The sequence below is a fragment of the Euprymna scolopes genome, chromosome 2 (genome assembly GCF_053919585.1).
Source record: "Euprymna scolopes isolate OS-2025 chromosome 2, ASM5391958v1, whole genome shotgun sequence".
NCBI classification, from domain to species: domain Eukaryota; kingdom Metazoa; phylum Mollusca; class Cephalopoda; order Sepiida; family Sepiolidae; genus Euprymna; species Euprymna scolopes.
Genome location: NC_136483.1, coordinates 192,380,110 through 192,397,412, shown reverse-complemented (window position 1 = coordinate 192,397,412; position 17,303 = coordinate 192,380,110). Strand labels below are relative to the sequence as shown.

Genomic DNA, 17,303 nt, shown 5'->3' with positions numbered 1-17,303 from the left:
TTCAGTGGAATGACCTGGTTCATATAGGTCAAGCGCGTCGTTCGCTGGCTGGCATGGATTAACTATTGAAGGAGAGATGGAGAAAGAGGATGTGAAAGAGGAGGAGAGGGGAGGGTGTGTGTGGGATGGGATGCTCTTGGCCGACTCTTGGGGTGTTTGGGTTAGGGGATGTGGTTGTTAAGCATAGGAAGATAGGTGGGAAGAGGGGGGTCGCTGGATTGACTTTTCTTTGGACATTTGTTATTTTCTTTATTTTATTAAAACTCTAAGTGATTATAGATGGAACATTTTCTTTTTAATTTTTAATTTTATTTATTTACTTATTTATTCTTTTGTCCATGTTTAACGGTTAGGACTAGAAGGCTAACGATATTTGTATATATTGAGTATTCGACGTCTAAGGGCTATCGTAATTTGTTTTATTTAATTGTTTATTTAATTTAAATAAGTTTACTTCTCCTTTTGTCACGAGTGGCCCTTTAAGTTCCAGCTTGGTATGTATGATCATTGATCCTAGGTTTATCGGCTTATTAGTTTTTTTTTTTTTTTTGTCTTGTTTATATATATATAGAGCTCTTTCGGCTATCATCTTATCAGGAGAAAATCGATAGCGTAAAAAATAATAATAATTATGCTGGCCGGTAGCAGAGTCCAAGGCTGCAGAAGAAGAGAGAGACTACCAGACCCCATCCTCCCTTGTCTGATCTTCGATAGAACATGATGGTTTATACGAATCAAAAGATGCAAGGATGTTCGCCCACATAACAAGCATCGCACTGGCATTTGAATTGATACACAATATTGCTATTTTATATATAAACAAACATGTTTTAATGTGATTAAACTAATTGTGATAGTAATAAATAAATAATAGACCATTCTCTTTAGATATCTCGGTAGTGTGATGCTAATGCTATAAATATTTTCTTAAAGATAACACGTTAAAACGAATAGATACACAAGTATTTACTAATTTTCAAATTGCTATTCTTTTATTGAGAAAACTTTGCATACAATAGTCCAAGAACGCTGCATTGGCGTACATAATAATTCATAAATTATAATTTGTCATAACTAGGCTTAGTCAACCCGTAGATGAAAATAATTTGTAAAGAGTGGTGGAGTATCCAGCTTCGTCTTGCATAGGAGTGGGGTCTTTTTTAAGAGATAAGATGGGGACATTCGTATACAATGGTGATGAGGGAGGGAAGAGATAGAAGACATTTATAACATTTTACAGAGGGGGAGGAGACATTTATACAGTTCCTTCTTTTAACATATATTAGAGTGGAGAGAGATTGATCAGTTCTTTAACACCAGAGGGGAGTATTCATTACTTATGATGGAGAGGCACATTACTTTAAGATGGAGTTTATACACAAAGTTCATTAAAGATGATTACACATTACCTTTGTTGTAGAAAGACGATACGAAGACGACAGTTACAAAAATATGAAATGTTCTTTTATTATCAGCTCGACCGGTCGAAATGATGATCACATCCAGGAATTCAAATTTCTACATGTTTAAAACTTTCTCCCTCGATTCCAAAGGGACCCTCCTCTGACCGTGTCAGCTCTGTTTCCTATCTTCGTCTCCAACTCTGTCTGACTATCTGACTCGACTGCTCCGACCCTCTGTCTGTTTCTGTCTGTCTGTCTGTCTGTCTGTCTCTCTCTCCCTGTCTTATCTCACTAAAACTGGCAAACTATATTGAGAATTCATTTTCTGCTATGACGTCATGTATGTGTGTTTGTCAACATGATCGATCCACATGGCCTAAACATGCGTGGTTCGCACATGTTCCCAAACCATTTTCGCAGACAAAGAATTCTCACTTCTATTTTTTTCCTAACCTATTTTTCAACATATTTAAATTGCATTGTTATTTATTTCCTAGCAGACCTTATTTTAATTCAGTTTTGATAAAAAGAATTGAAAAATCAAAATTCCTTTGACAATAACATCTCTAAACTATTTTATGTGAAACTGAACAATGCGAAATTCTACATTCCATTTCTGAACCTTGCTTACAAAGTTCGAATCTTGGTCTATCCTAATCTCATTTTCACTTATCTAATGTTTTTCTTTCTTACAAGAAAAGGTGCTCTATTCCTGTAACATTCCACTCCTTCCTATTAAAAAAAAAATCTACGCATTTTTAAATTCTAGTATATTTTTTTTTATATACCTATACAACCGCTTGGCTAAGAAAGATCAGACCCCCCCCCCCAAAAAAAAACTCCTTTAGTCAGCCAACTGACTTCATAATTTTATTTATTTTTTATTTTTTTAGAACAGAATATCTCTGATATTCCTGGCATTTACTTTTTGGGTGTAGGGTATACCTCCTATGATTCACGTCAGTTGCTTCATCCAGCCACTCTTATGCCGTAACTCGAGGTCTCATTTTACCTCTCTTGAAATCGACGACTTCTTTCGTCCAAAAGTGTCCTGATCGTTTCTTTCGTGTGGATGCTTTACTAATTATGGCTTTGTTTCATTTTGTAACTATCTTATCTTTTGGGACATACTCAAAGCTCATATACTTAAATCTTTGTGGTTGGCTTCCAATTATTAAGATATACCTTTTCACCACACTGATTCACTTGGATTTCCTTGCTTGGACCCTTGGAACTTGATGAAGACTTAGAAAGCATCACCCTTAACTAAATAACCCCCATCCCTTGCGCCAAAATTCCTATTTGCACACTAAATTCTAACTATGGCCTGATTTCTGTGATTTTCTGTTTTTTTCATCAGAGCGTCCAAGATCCAGTAGAGATATCCCGCATTCATGCATCTCTAAAAAATATATAAGATTATATCTCCCTACGTACTTACGGTATATTTTACTTTTCTCTCACTTCATAATACTGTATGTGATTTGCCTGTGGTACTGACTCTTATAGTCCTTTTGGTACCCTAAGGAATTCTTGTATCGTCCACCGCCTGCATTTTTAATTTATTGAGCCAAGACTTATCACTCTGCTTGGTGCCATCACTTGCGGCCTGCTTTATAAGTACTCAATTCCGCAGAATCCATTATTTTTCGAACAGGGCATTTCTAATGCTTACCTGGCAAGCTACACATCTTGCGAAATAGTTATAGTGGATGGTGTATCACTTAAGGGAAACAGAATTTTCCTTGTTTCATTTTCATGGGGATTCATCAGACTAATGCATGGAATTGATGTTACTGCATGTTTTTAAATATAAACACATGATGTTAAGTTTGCTAGTTGACACACTGATTACCATTCTATCACTAAAGTTAAGCAACGTTGAGCCTGATCAGTACTAAAATGGGTGACTATTTGGGAATACCAGGTGCTGTATCTGCTCTCCACCTGTCTCGACATTGTTTCTAGTTGTGCTAGAATTCTACTTGTCACTGAATTTTTTTTACAAGGGAGTTACCACTCGAGGATAAGGATTAATGAGTGTGTGATGGTCACTTGGATAACAGTGCATTAATAGTTAGTGGTGAAAATGGGGTAGAAATAGATTATAGAAATATAGCGACTCAACAAGAACTTGTTTGCATTGGACTTGAAGACGACCATATTGTAGTCAGCTAGAAAGCAGTTCAACAAAATAGAGTTCCACAAGCGGGCAGTTCATGGAATTTGCATTTAGATTTAGGCACAGATAGAGAATAGGAAAACATGATGGTTGTTGTAGCAAGACGAGTGTTTTTTTATGAAAGTTTGGTGAGTGGGGGAACATAAATTGAAGCTCAGACGAGCATTTGCCATGAAACTAACGATAAAGTAGAAACAGGCTCACAATGTCTCTTCTGTGGGAAAGAAGTTGCAGGGTAGAAAAAAGGGCATCAATGCAGGATAGGTTGCAACAGTACTCCATTTAGGACGTATCTGGCTCTTATATATGTAGAAGATTGCGTTGGGAATTAGATACTTTCTGGAGCGATAGAATGATGCAACCATTTTCCCCGCGATCTTGGTAACAGATTTCAGAACATGAGTAAAATGCAGACAGAATTTTATCAAAACAGACAGCCTATTTTAGACAAGAGCCATTCATATCAACTGGGCCAAGTACGGATCAGAACATTTGTGGTGAAAAGATAGAACCTTGGTTTAGGGTGCATTAAAATTAACCACCAACTTTTTATCCCATTGCACCATATGCCTAAGGTCTGAGGAGAGAGAGTCAGAGAGATCTTGGTCATTGTTGGCCTTGGATATGTTACCATAGATCGTACTGTCATCTGCGTATATGTCAATGAATGAACTTATAATGTGATTTAGTAAATCATTGATAAAGATAAGGAAGAGAATTGGGCCAAGGATTGATTCCTGAGGCATGCCAGCATTGATATTTTGAGCTTTATACTTTTGCCCATCGGCGACTACTTATCAGAGAAAAAAGATTGGATAGTTGAGAGGAAACATCCGTCAATAGATTCATTGATTTTATGTGAAGTTGTAGTCAGTACATCAGCTGTAGATCTATCCGGACAGAAACCATATTGGTTGTCATGGAGTAGATTGTTTTTGCTAAGGTCGTGGACAATTTCTCGATTTAACATTACTTATGGCACACAGAGGACTAATTGGTCTGTACTGAAATGCAGAAGACCTAGCTCTGTTTTTATATATCGGGCAAACTAATGAGGTTTTCCAAAGTATTGGGAAGCATTTCTCTTTTATGCATCGATTGAACAGCTTTGTAAGAATGGGTGCTAGTTCCGGTTACAGCTTTTGGAGTATTATAACTGAAATATTGTCAGGATCAGTTGCTTTGTAGGCATCAAGGTTTTTGATGAGTGTGACGACGATCATGAACAGATATGTGGATGTCACTCAGATTATTTTCAGTTTTGGGAGGAAATTCTGTAGATAGGAGATTTGAGTGCATAGGGTTGAGTTTGCTGCAAAGTTCTTGACAAAGAGTTTGGCATTATCAGCTGCTGACGAAATCACCCCAAGCCCATTGATGATGGTCGGGATAGAGGACATTTATCTATTTAGGACCTTGTTTGTTATTCACCAAAACTCATGGGACCCAAGCGTCTATTTTCCTATTTTGGAAGTGATGAACTGAGCATACAGCACTCTCGCGTTTTCTATAATCCTTTTGAGTGATTGCTGGCAGTTCTATAGGCGACTTTAGTTTAAAACATCTATTACGTTTAAAGCAATTGAAGTAGTAGTTTCTGTGTGCAATAGTGCCAGCAGCACATTCAGGAGTGTGCCAAACAGTGCCAACCCAGGAGAGGTGTAGTTAGGTATTGCACAACCCTTACTTCACAATTTCATTTGTAGGGTAGCTGCATGTGCATGCCTTTCAAAACTGAATGGAGGCCAATTCCATACATAAGTTTAAACAAAGTTTCTTACAATGTGGTCTTAGTTCTGACTGTATTGACTGCGCTTTAATTCATAATGATGAAAAACGTAATTGTTTTCAAACACCCAAAGCATATATATTTTATTAGTTTTAAAAGAATGCCCTTTTTTTTTTTTAGCTGGAATTAAATATAATCATGAGCAAAGATTAATTATTTCTATAGATTTTAATAAAAGTAATAAGTATGTTTCTGTAACATTTGCTTGGGACTGTATATAAATGTAATAAGAACAGATTTTACCTGTCCAAGTTGTTCTTGTATTTCTTGGCAAAGTTTGTCCTGGACATCAGGGTTCATTGCTATGCAATAGGAAAAATACGAAAATGTGGATGCTGTAGTCTCAAATCCAGCCACCAAGAAAATCATGCACTGAGCAATGATCTCTGAATCTGTTAAACCTGTCAAAAAATTTAAACAAAAGTAATTGTTAAATATTGAAGTGGGTAGGTTTGCTAGTAGCTAATACATGTTAGCTGAAGCATTCCATATCTTTTCATCTGGTTTTTTAATCCTTGGCTTTTAATTTATTCTTTTATTTTGTTATTTTTTCCCACATTTTATGAACTCTTTGCACAATTTTTCTTTTTTTTTTTTGCTTTTATAACTAGCTTTCATATAATGCTGTTTCAATTAATGCCAGTACCAGCAAATGTGATTAAATGATTTAGTTTGGAATAGGTGAAACATTCATCGTATAAGTCAGTGTGTTAACCATGCTGAGAGGATCTTGTTTGGCCTTGGAATATGTAGTCTGAAATGTTACCAAAGACAAGATGTTAAAAAATTAGTACAAACCTGTTCTAGGGAAGCCGGAAAGAATGAAAAAAAAAAAAAAGAAAGAAAGAAAAATAATGGTTATTGTTCTCTTTACATGGCTACGAGTTTGTCAAGTTTGTCACGTGATAGGCAAATGAGATGCTCTGGTCAGGAAAAAAAAAAAAGCTTGAGTTTTGAGAAGCTGGGAAGTTTAGATTTGGACGTTGAAGAAGCAAGTCTTGCCAGCAGTGAATCTCATTTTGAAGTTGAGAATTTAGACAGCAGAGTGTCCAACATTGATGTTGAATTTTTGACATCAGAGTGACGAGTGGTGGAGTTTAATTTATTGACATCAAAACCAAGAGTTGGACAAGAAACACTTCAGTGCTATAATATTCATTCGCTAATATTTTTCCTCTGATAAGAAGAACACATTTCTTTGAAACTCTGCAGATTAAGGAAATTTCAATATATCTTATTTGAGTATCATGTCGAACAATACATTCATGCAAAATATAATCTACTGTCGTAAATGTGTATTCTCTGTCACACACACACACACACACACACACACACACACACACACACACACACACATATAATTATATATATATATATGTGTGCGTGTGTGTGCAATAAATGAACCTGAAAAGTATATTATCTTTAATAAAGAAAACCTATCAAAATAGTACACGATTAAGAGAAGCACTTCATGCATTAAATGAAAAAAAAAATGAGGGATAAAAGTTCCAAAAAAACTTTATTGTATCATCAGATCAATAGGAACAAAAATGAGAAAAAAGTAGGAAAAAACCTCTTTAGGCCATGGCATTTCGAAGCTAAATGTTTCTAATCAGAAGAGGGAAAAAGCCGGCATTATGCAAATATAAGGATATTCGAAAGAAAAACTGGCGATTATATTAGAAAACAGGAAGGTATCATGAGGGGGGGGCCTGCTGTATTATGAGAAAATGAAGTCAATATTATTTATTTGGATATGACGACAGAATGTTTGGAAAACAAGGTTAAACTTAGAATAGGAATTTAAAAAATGCTCTAACGAAATGTTTATATAATTAAGCAATGCACTTACAACATATGTAACTCTCTCTCTATCCTAACTGACTTTTCAGCAACTGGATGATCATGTCGTTCAATGAATCGCTCATTCTTCTAAAAACACGTTCAAATTAATTGCATGATAATTAATGTAAAAGTAAAGTGTGCTGCAGCTTTTCTTTTCATCTAACAGAATGAGCTTTGTTACAGGAAGACAACGACGACACGCTGGCAATCAGCAACAAAAGTTATGGATTTAAACCAATTAAAACATTAAATCATAGAAAATGGACCTTTCGGCAGCCGCATAGCTTTAACTTCCTTTATTTTTTTTTAATCCTCACATTTCATGAGCGATATTTCTGAAAAAGGGGAAGAATTGTTGTTGTCTTTTCTACAAATGGAAATTGCACATGGCGTCCATAAACTTAATAAATAATAATAAATAATAATAATAATAAATAATAGTTTTAAGTTACCTCCCTCCCCCCAAAAGTAGCAACATCAATTGATACCATGCCAAATACTCGAGAAGGGTCAAAGAGGATGCAAATGTTATCAAAAGAGGTGGAGAATGCTGGAAATCTGGGGAAACTTGTTACACTCAGACTCCAGGGAACACAAAAGGTTGTTCTCAAAGAGAAATCTTTGTTGACCTGTGTGAAAACTCTTAGTGAATGAATGAATGAATGATTGAATGAATGAATGATTGAATGAATGAATGATTGAATAATAATAATAATAATAATAATAATAATAAGCTTTTAACTGTGAAAGTACTGAAATATTACTTTAAATTTTCCTGATATAAGATTTCGAGTCATTAAACCTGAGTAAAAATTTCTCGAAACAAATAAATTCAAAATAGCATATTTTAATGGAATGTGCTCTGATGAACTCACTGCACTTGTACCCCCTCGATGTACATATCCCCGACAAACTGCTTAGCAACAAAATCACACCCCTTCACTTTTGAGGTCCCTAAATGCCAGAAATCTTTCTACTCTAATAGCTTCTTCCCTTGAACAGCTAAACTTTGGAATTCCCTTCCTGTTACCAGCTTCTCTGACTGTGCTCAAATGTAACGTAAATCAACATCCTGCTAGTCTTTCTTATACGTAGTCCCAATTAGTAGCCCTTTATGTCCAAATGGCGGTATGCCTTGTTTGGGGTGAAGGTGAGAAAAAAATAAAAAAGGGTTAATAACATTAATACAAAACATCCCAAATATGTTTTATTTTAATTATTTCAAACTTAGTCTCATTTTTACAGTAAGAAAAAAATAAGCGTGGATACTGTGGTCACAAAATACATCATGCGTTAAGCAATGACTCATGTAGCTGTTAAACCTGGTAAGAAATAATTAAGAAAAAGATTAATTTGTATGAACAAATAGAAATTAAAATAAAAGATTTCATTAGGTAATGGTTCAATTCATGTTTAGAAAAAAAAATCGTAAGATATGAAAATATATTAATTCAATGGTGCGAATTAATATTGACATCCACATAAAAATAAATTCAAAATAGCATAAATTAATGCAAAAAATAAAAAAAACAAAAAACAAAAAAACAACAAAAACAAGTATGTTTTTTTAAATTATTTAAAAATTAGTTTCATTTATGCAGTAAGAAAAATAAAAAAAAGTGTTGAAAGGGTTGTCCTTGTAATCTTAAAACCAGCCACTAAGAAAAGCTTGGTAAGAAAATTCTAGAAAAAAAATCAATTCGTATTAACAAACTAAAAATTAAAATAAAGGATCTCACCAGGTAAAAGTTTTAGTTAAATCAAGTTGGGTAAATAATCAAGACATCTGACTCTATGTTATATCTTCAATAAATATGGCTTGTGAAAATAACACCTAAAAATAACACCTAAAAATAACACCTTAAAATAACACCTAAAAATAACACCTAAAAAATAACACCTAAAAATCGTGTATTAATACATGATAACATTAAAAATCATGTTTAATTCTTGATAACTTCAATGATACAAATGCCCATTTGATTCACCAAAATGAATCTTTTTTCTAACTTTTAGATATTATTTTTCCGGTGTTATGCTGGTTAAAAAATACTGACTTTGTAGGAATTTGATGTGTATGTTTGGAGCTTTAGTTGGACATACAAACACACAGACAAATGCCCTTTAAATAATAGCTGGCCCATATTGATATTATTATGCCTTAAACTGTTACTACCACATATACATGTTCAGCTCGCAAACATGCTTTGGTCTTGGGATTGTCTGATCGAACAGTCAAAAGAATTCTACACACTGATATGCAGTTCCGTTCATACAAATTAACGATTGCTCAGAAACTGCACAAACGTGACTGGGAAGATCGCATATCAAAATGTGGAAAATATTTCTGTCGCACCCTGTAGTAGTTTCAATTCGGTTTGCTACGTTGTAGGACCCTATGACAGTAAATAGTAATTATATTAGCTAGTGTGAATTTTGACAAGCGTCATTTTTAGTGCATGTCATAATAACTTAGCTGCAAGCAGAATTATACCCAGAGACGGACGATGTGAGATGAAGCAGGGTGCACAGGTCAAATTCCATGGACAAAACAGTCCAATATCATATGATGAATGGGTCACGTTTTCAATCGACCCCCCCCAAAAAAAAACAAAAAAACTAAAGATTGCAGTCAGTTTTTCCATTAGAAGTCAAGCGAACGGACATACAAATGATGTAGAAATAATCTAAGCTGAATGTTACTGATGTCTGTCTGTCTGCACGTCACTTATTTTGTTAGCTAGAAAGTAAGTTTAAGAAGTAAAGCATTAGTCATTAGTCTCTCTCTCTCTCTCTCCTAAGTTCATTCTCTCCAATGAAACCTTGAAGAAAACTCAGCAAAAGTTTCCTTGCGTCTTTCAGGCATGAGAAGTCTTATTTTTCATAGTTAAACAGACGAGACACTCAACAAAATCTAGATGATGCGGCCATTAATGAAAGGTGAAGAGAAACAAGCGGCGACAAATAGAATTAAAAGACCACATGTAAAACTGTGCATGGATATATAAAGATTTTATTTTATTTGGTTTATTGATCGCTCACAGATGAAAACGTAACATGTTTTATTTAGAGACATTCTCTTAATTTCTTATAAACTTTTTTGAGAACCATATATAATACCAGGTCACCTTGCCAATGAGTTATTTTTTATGATAACCAATTTGCTTTTACCTCTTTTTGTCCTCCAGTCCGTTATATTTTCCAGTTTGAGTTCTTGTTCAGTTTTCTTATCCATATTTTCATGGCCTTCAAGTTGAGCATCCAACATCAGTTGCAGTAGATCTTTACGTCCCTGTAATTTAAAGAGACAAGTTAGAAATGGAAAATATATTTTCTCTCATTATATATATATATATATATATATATATATATATATATATATATATATATTGTGCAGCTGCCATTGCTCAAAGGCAGCATGCATACCGCACAAGTCCAGTTCAAATGGACAGAAGTATATAAAAGCTAGAAGTAATTGTCTCGACAGCTAAGATAGAATATACCACCAGAAAACACATTGAAGCACAGAAATTAGGAATCCAGTATTTTTGGAAAATCTACAATAGTGTAGTAAATAATAGGCAGTCAATGATTCCCCCACTATCAAACAATCATGCGGTTGCTTGCACGGCAACCGACAAGGCTAACTGCTTGTCACTTGGTTTGTCTCAAACTCCACATTGGACCCGGCACACCACTCCCTCCCCGACTTTCCTTTGCGGACAAACGCCACACTAGATGATTTGAAAATCACCCCTTCTCAGATACATGGTTTCATAAAAAACCTAGACACCTCAAAAGCAAGTGGACCCGATCTCATCCTGGCTGTGCTATTAAAAAAATGCTCCACTGAGGTTGCTCCAGTTCTCTCCAAACTTTACAATAAATGCCTTAACGAATATTGCTTTCCCAACTGCTGAAAACCGCTTCTGTGGTACCAGTTTTCAAGAATTCTGGTGAAAGAACTGACCCACTAAATTATCGCCCCATTAGCCTCCTCCCGCTTTTTGCCAACATATTTGAGTTCATAATTAATCAAGCTCTAGTCCAACACCTAACTGCTGCTAAACTCCTGACTGACAAACAATATGGATTTAAGCAAGCCCGTTCCACAGCAGATATCTTAACTGTAATCTTTGAGCGTATATACCGTTCATTGAATAAAACAGGTAACCCTCGATATATTTAAGGCTTTTGACAGGGTATGGCACGATGGTCTTCTAAGGAAAATTAGATCATATGATATCACTGGAAGAATACATAATGTAATTAAATCCTTCTTAAGTAAGAGAAAATCCAAGTTGTCCTCAGCGGTCGTACATCTAAACAATGTGATATAAATGTGTGCGTGTCTGTGTATCTGTGCGTCTGTGTACATTTCCCTACGCAATAACTCTGTCAATTTTTAGTCTACAGACTCGAAATTTGATATACAGGGTACTGAGATTTGGGAAAATCGATGTGATCGGTTTTCGGCCAGAAATTTGGCGATTAAGGGGTCAAAGTTCAACGATTTGACCTTTGAGAACTCTATCAAACTCCTCCGACAATTTTGTGTCTAAACACTTGAAATTTTAGATATAGATTCCTTGGACATGGATCTAACTTAATAACTGGATTTGAGCCCAAAACAATAAATTTTAAGGGTCATAATAGGGGTCAAATAAAAAAAAAATTAACCTCTGCGGTCTCTTCCAAATTACTCAGACAATTTCTGGTCTAAATATTTGAAATTTTACATAAAGGATATTCAGAGATAGGGCAAGCTTTTTCATCAGTTTGTGTCGAAAATGTTTAGTTACCAATATATAAATGTATGTATGTATGTATGTCTGTTTGCATGTCTGCCTTAAACTTTCAATAGAGGCGACGGATTTTACCCAGATCAGTATCGTTTTAAAGTTCGACCTTTCATACGACAAATATCGAAAAATTTGCTAAAAACATTAATATCCTCCCCTTCAACTAGGCACTTTTCTACAGCGGGAGGGGGGGGGGAGTAACTTTTTTTGCCGATATTTTTTAAAGTTATCCTCTCCTTTAGATTGTCTAGCATTAATTAAAAAAAATAAATGTCGCTTCCGGTTTGGCGTTGGTCGTAACAGCATAAACATTACGTTTTACCCCATTCTTTTCCTCCTTTACGGTACGGGTTCGAGCCTGTCTTCCTACTACCACTTTTTTTCTTTTGCTCAACACATCCAAACACCCGGGCAACGCCGGGACCCCATGCTAGTATATATATAAAAGTGAACGTGTCTGCGTATCTGTCTGTCTGTGCATCTGTGTGTCTGTCTGCGTGTGTACATTTCCCTAGGCAATAACTCTGTCAATTTTTAGTCTACAGACGCGAAATTTGATATACAGGGTACTAAGATTTGGAAAAATCGATGTGATCCGTTTTCGGCCAAAGATTTGGCTGTTGAGGGATCAAAGTTCAACGATTTGACCTTTGAGAACTCTACCAAACTCCTCCGAAAATTTTGGGTCTAAACACTTAAAATTTTAGATATAGGTTCCTTGGACATGGATCTAACTTAATAACCTTATTTGAGCCCAAAACAATAAATATTAAGGGGTCATAATAGGGGTCAATTTAAAAAAAATTGACCGTTTTTTTTTCTCAGCATACACCTCCAAATACCCGGGCAACGCCGGGCACCCATGCTAGTATATATATAAAAGTGAACGTGTCTGTGTGTGTGTCTGTGTATCTGTGTGTTTGTGTACATTTCCCTACACAATAACTCTGTGAATTTTTAGTCTACAAACTCGAAATTTGATATACAGGGTACTGAGATTTGGGAAAATCGATGTGATCAGTGTTCGGCTAGAAATTTGGCGGTTAAGGGGTTTTACCCCGTTCCTTTCCTCCTTTGCGGTACGGGTTCGGCCTGCCTTTCTACTACTACTTTTCTTTTTTGCTCAACATACACATCAAAACACCCGGGCAACGCCGGGCTGAAATGCTAGTATATATATATATATATATATAAGTTCTTGTATTCACCTTTTCATTTATTTTTCATTCATTTTGTCATTCATCTTTTATTTCATTTTATTTATCTTTGGAGGTAAATTGGTCCTGATTTTGCTAAAGTGATAAGTTTCTTTCATCCGGTTCCTCACGTTATTATCTATTACTAGCATGGGTGCCCGGCGTTGCCCAGGTATTTGGAGGTGTATACTGAGCAAAAAAAAAAAAAAGCGGTAAACTTTTTAAATTTTGACCCCTATTATGCCCACTTAAAATTTATTGTTTTGGGCTCAAATCAAGTCATTAAGTTAAATCCATGTCCAAGGAACCCATATTTAAAATCTCAAGTGTTTAGTCCCAAAATTATCGGAGGAGTTTGGTAGAGTTCTCAAAGGTCAAATCGTTGAACTCTGACCTCTTAATCGACAAATCTCTGGCCGAAAACCGATCACATAAATTTTCCCAAATCTCAGTACCCTGTATATCAAATTTCGAGTCTGTAGACTAAAAATTGACAGAGTTATTACAAAGGGAAATGTACACAGACAGACAGACAGACACGTTCACTTTTATAGATATATAGATAGATATAGATAGATAGATAAATTATAAATTTGGAAAGAAATTGCCGATTCATACTTCAAACCAGAAATGAATCAGAACTCTTTCAAATAAAAATTTTAGTAGACGCTAACTTTGGATTTTATTTATTGGCAATGCTTGATGATTCTATAGTGAAACAAGGATTGCTTAATCCCTGGTCATAACAACATTCCAGTCGTTGCGCTAAATCTGCTAGTAGAACGTGTTCCTATCTTTAAAAAGTTATTCAATTATTGTTTATAGAAAAAATGCTTTTGATCTCCTTGGAAAGTATTGTTCAGTTCAGTTCAGTATTTTGCATCTCGGCAGAGATCATCAATATTCTGTAAGTTATAAATAATCTCAGCTAAAGCGAACTATTTAATGACAACATAAATTTAGTCTTGCAAGATCAACTGTTGATGTCCTGCGTGTAAATAAAAAGTGAATCTTGGATTTACTTTCGACAGTCCCATAACTTCCGCCTCCCTTATTCTGTCCTTTACTCCTCAAATCTCATGAGTGATGTTTTTGACAAAGGTGGGAAAATCGCTGTTTTCTGGATTGAAACCTATCCAGCTAACACTTATTGTTGGCAAGTTTTTGACCTTGAAGTAATATTTTTTTTTTAGCTTCTTATATCAAATGGCTTTGTGCCTTGTCTGGGGGCGATTTTAATAATAAAAAATATTGCATGGGATCAGTGAATCGCTTGATCAAACTTTCTAGTAAGATAGCTCTTAACATACAAAGATTATTTTTATATTTGATAAAATCTGACACAAAGGATTGCTTTACAAATATGCAAGTCATGAAATATATGACGATATCTTCTCAACTATGACATCATTTATCTCTGATTAGTTTATAAAAATAGTTGTTGATAGGCAAAAGTATCAATGCTATCATGCTTTTGTACATATTAAAGAGTTCCTATGTACAATGCCTCCCCACGGGAGAGAGTTAGACACCAGTGTCGTTTTTTTGATGTGGAAAAAGGAACAAAAATAAAAATTGTCTCAGTCGTGAAAAATTTCTCCTCCACTGAGACAGAACAAGAAATTGAAGTGTAGCATCTGAGGACAGATACTACACTTTGAGATATTAAACTTTTATTCATTATAAAAGAAATATAAAACGGAAAATGAACAAGAAATTTAGGCACAAAGCTAACTTGGCCCGAAAGCCAAGAAGTATTCTATTATGGTGTTAAGATATTAAAGAGTTATATTATATTCTCTCCCACTGTAACATAATTTCTACTGCTTTAATGTCTAAATTGAAAATAAAAAAAACATTTCGTTTATATATATATATATATATATATATATATATATATATATATATATATATATATATATATATATATATATATATATTTACTGTGAATATTTTTATTTGTTTATTTTGAATATATATATATATATTTATTTATTGTGAATATTTTTATTTATTTATTTTGAATATATATATATATATATATATATATATATATATATATATATATATATATATATATATATATATATCTGTGTGAGTAATGGTCACTACCAAACTATTGTTAATTTTTGGTCTACGAACTTGAAACTTGATATACAGTGGCGGCAAAAAGAAAGTCCGCATTTGTAACTTTTCAAAAACTGCAAATTTAAGCTAAATTTAATATAACTGTTTAAACAACCTATACTTCATTTGATTCGGACTTTATTCTATAATTTTAACTGTTCATATTTGACTTTTAATTGAAATATTCTAGCGTTCACGTCAATTTAAAAAAATAACTTCAAATTGAGGAAGCAAGAAGAAAGTCTGCAGCAACAAATTCGCTTAAAATCAGCTTAAATTATCGCACCTAAATCTGTTCAAAATATTCACCAACAGGCAACAAAGCATCTCTAATCATAATGTTGTTGTTCCAGGTTATACAACGTAACATTTAGTTCATATACCAAGACTTTCTCTTATTGATCGTCAGGAGCTCATTAATCTCCACCTTTCTGGTTTATCCAATCGAGAAATCGGATACAGATTGAAATGTGATGAGAAAACGCTACGAAAAACTGTGCAAAAGCGCCAAAACACCAGCAGTGTTCGTGATGCCCCTAAATCTGATTGTACTAGAGTTACTTCTAACAGGGAAGACAATGCTATCAAGATCCGCAGCTTAAGAAACAGATTTGAAACGGTTCCTCAAATCCAACAATAGTGTAATCTTGTTAAAAACTGCTCTCTTTCTACTGTCAAGGAGATATTAAAGGAATTTCATTTGCGAGGAAATGTTGTAAGACGCAAGCCAATGATTTAGAACAGAAAGCGCCGACTGGACTTCGTCAGATGCAATGAAGATCATGACTCTTCATATTGGTCAAAAGTGCTTTTTAGCAACGAAAGCAAGTTCAATTAATAGCGTATTGGCTATATAATAATAAACACGAAATCTGCATAAATTATAATATCATATATACGTGTATTTTACTATAGTTAAGAAAACCTTTCGGTGCAAGTCTATAAATAGTCCACAAGTAATCTTTTTTACTATAAAAATCTGAAAAAATCTTTATAATGTACGTACTTGTCACTGCATGAAAATGTCATATTCCAAAAATCACGTAAATCGATCAAGTAGGTTTTTTTTATTTAAGAAAATCAAATATTATGAGACATTTTATCAAAAACAAAATTTAGATAATTAAGACATTTATAAGTTTTTGAAGATGTTGAAAACGAAAATTTCCAAGATATGAAGAAATGTTAGTTTAAAGAAACTGGGGGATCACTTTTCTATAATAATTTAACGTATAATGATCACCCACTTTATGGTCACCACTAGTGTAAAACTTGAATTTACGCCGCTGAAATACACATTTGCCGAATTTTTGTTGGAGTAGTATTAACGTGTGGCTGCCCACAAGCATCAGGCGCATAGTCATTAGGCGCTCGTTGACGCCCACAGGAGGCTCATTGAGGTGGCGGATGAGGCTGTTCTGTATAGCAAAGCCCACGCCATGGATACGTGGCTCTTCTGCAGGCCTTCCTTTCCAAAAGAAGGTGTACCCGCCTTTCTCCTCCCTCAGCTGCCCGTCGTCAGCCAGTCGGGTTTCAGAGAGTGCAACTATGTCAATCTGGAACCTCCTTAGCTCTCTTGAGATAATGGCAGTTCTTCTTTCGGGTCGATCACTTGTTTTGTTGTCCATGAGGGTCCTCACATTCCAGGTTCCAAAATATAGGCGTAAGTTTTCTTTCTTTTTCCGACCGCGTGGTGGTGATCCCTCTGGATGCGGTAGTCCAGACGGGTTTTTTTGAGGCAGGCTATGTTTAGGGGTACTTTTTCTAACCCCCCTCCCCTACTGGGGTGAGCAGAGTGGATTCTAAACAGGGCTGCTCAGTCATGGATGCAGCTGCCAAAAAACTCTTTCTGCCTCGGTCCGTGAGGTTAACGACTGAATCTGGCACCCACCGCCTATGTGCCAGGTTGCAGCTAGGAGCTGCCAGACTACACTGTTCTGCTCCCGTCACCAATTCCTG

General features: G+C 35.0%; 1 protein-coding gene across 1 annotated transcript in view; it reads right to left on the bottom strand.

Annotated features, from left to right (window-relative positions):
• Positions 1–17,303, bottom strand: part of LOC145300397 (cytochrome P450 3A14-like) — a 67,603-nt gene that overhangs the window by 14,976 nt on the left and 35,324 nt on the right. The window contains exons 9-10 of the mRNA XM_080144480.1: positions 10,391–10,511; positions 5,618–5,775 (exon numbers count right to left, since the gene is read on the bottom strand). Of these exons, the coding sequence (XP_080000606.1) occupies positions 5,618–5,775; positions 10,391–10,511 (279 nt within the window). The remainder of the gene's footprint in view (positions 1–5,617; positions 5,776–10,390; positions 10,512–17,303) is intronic.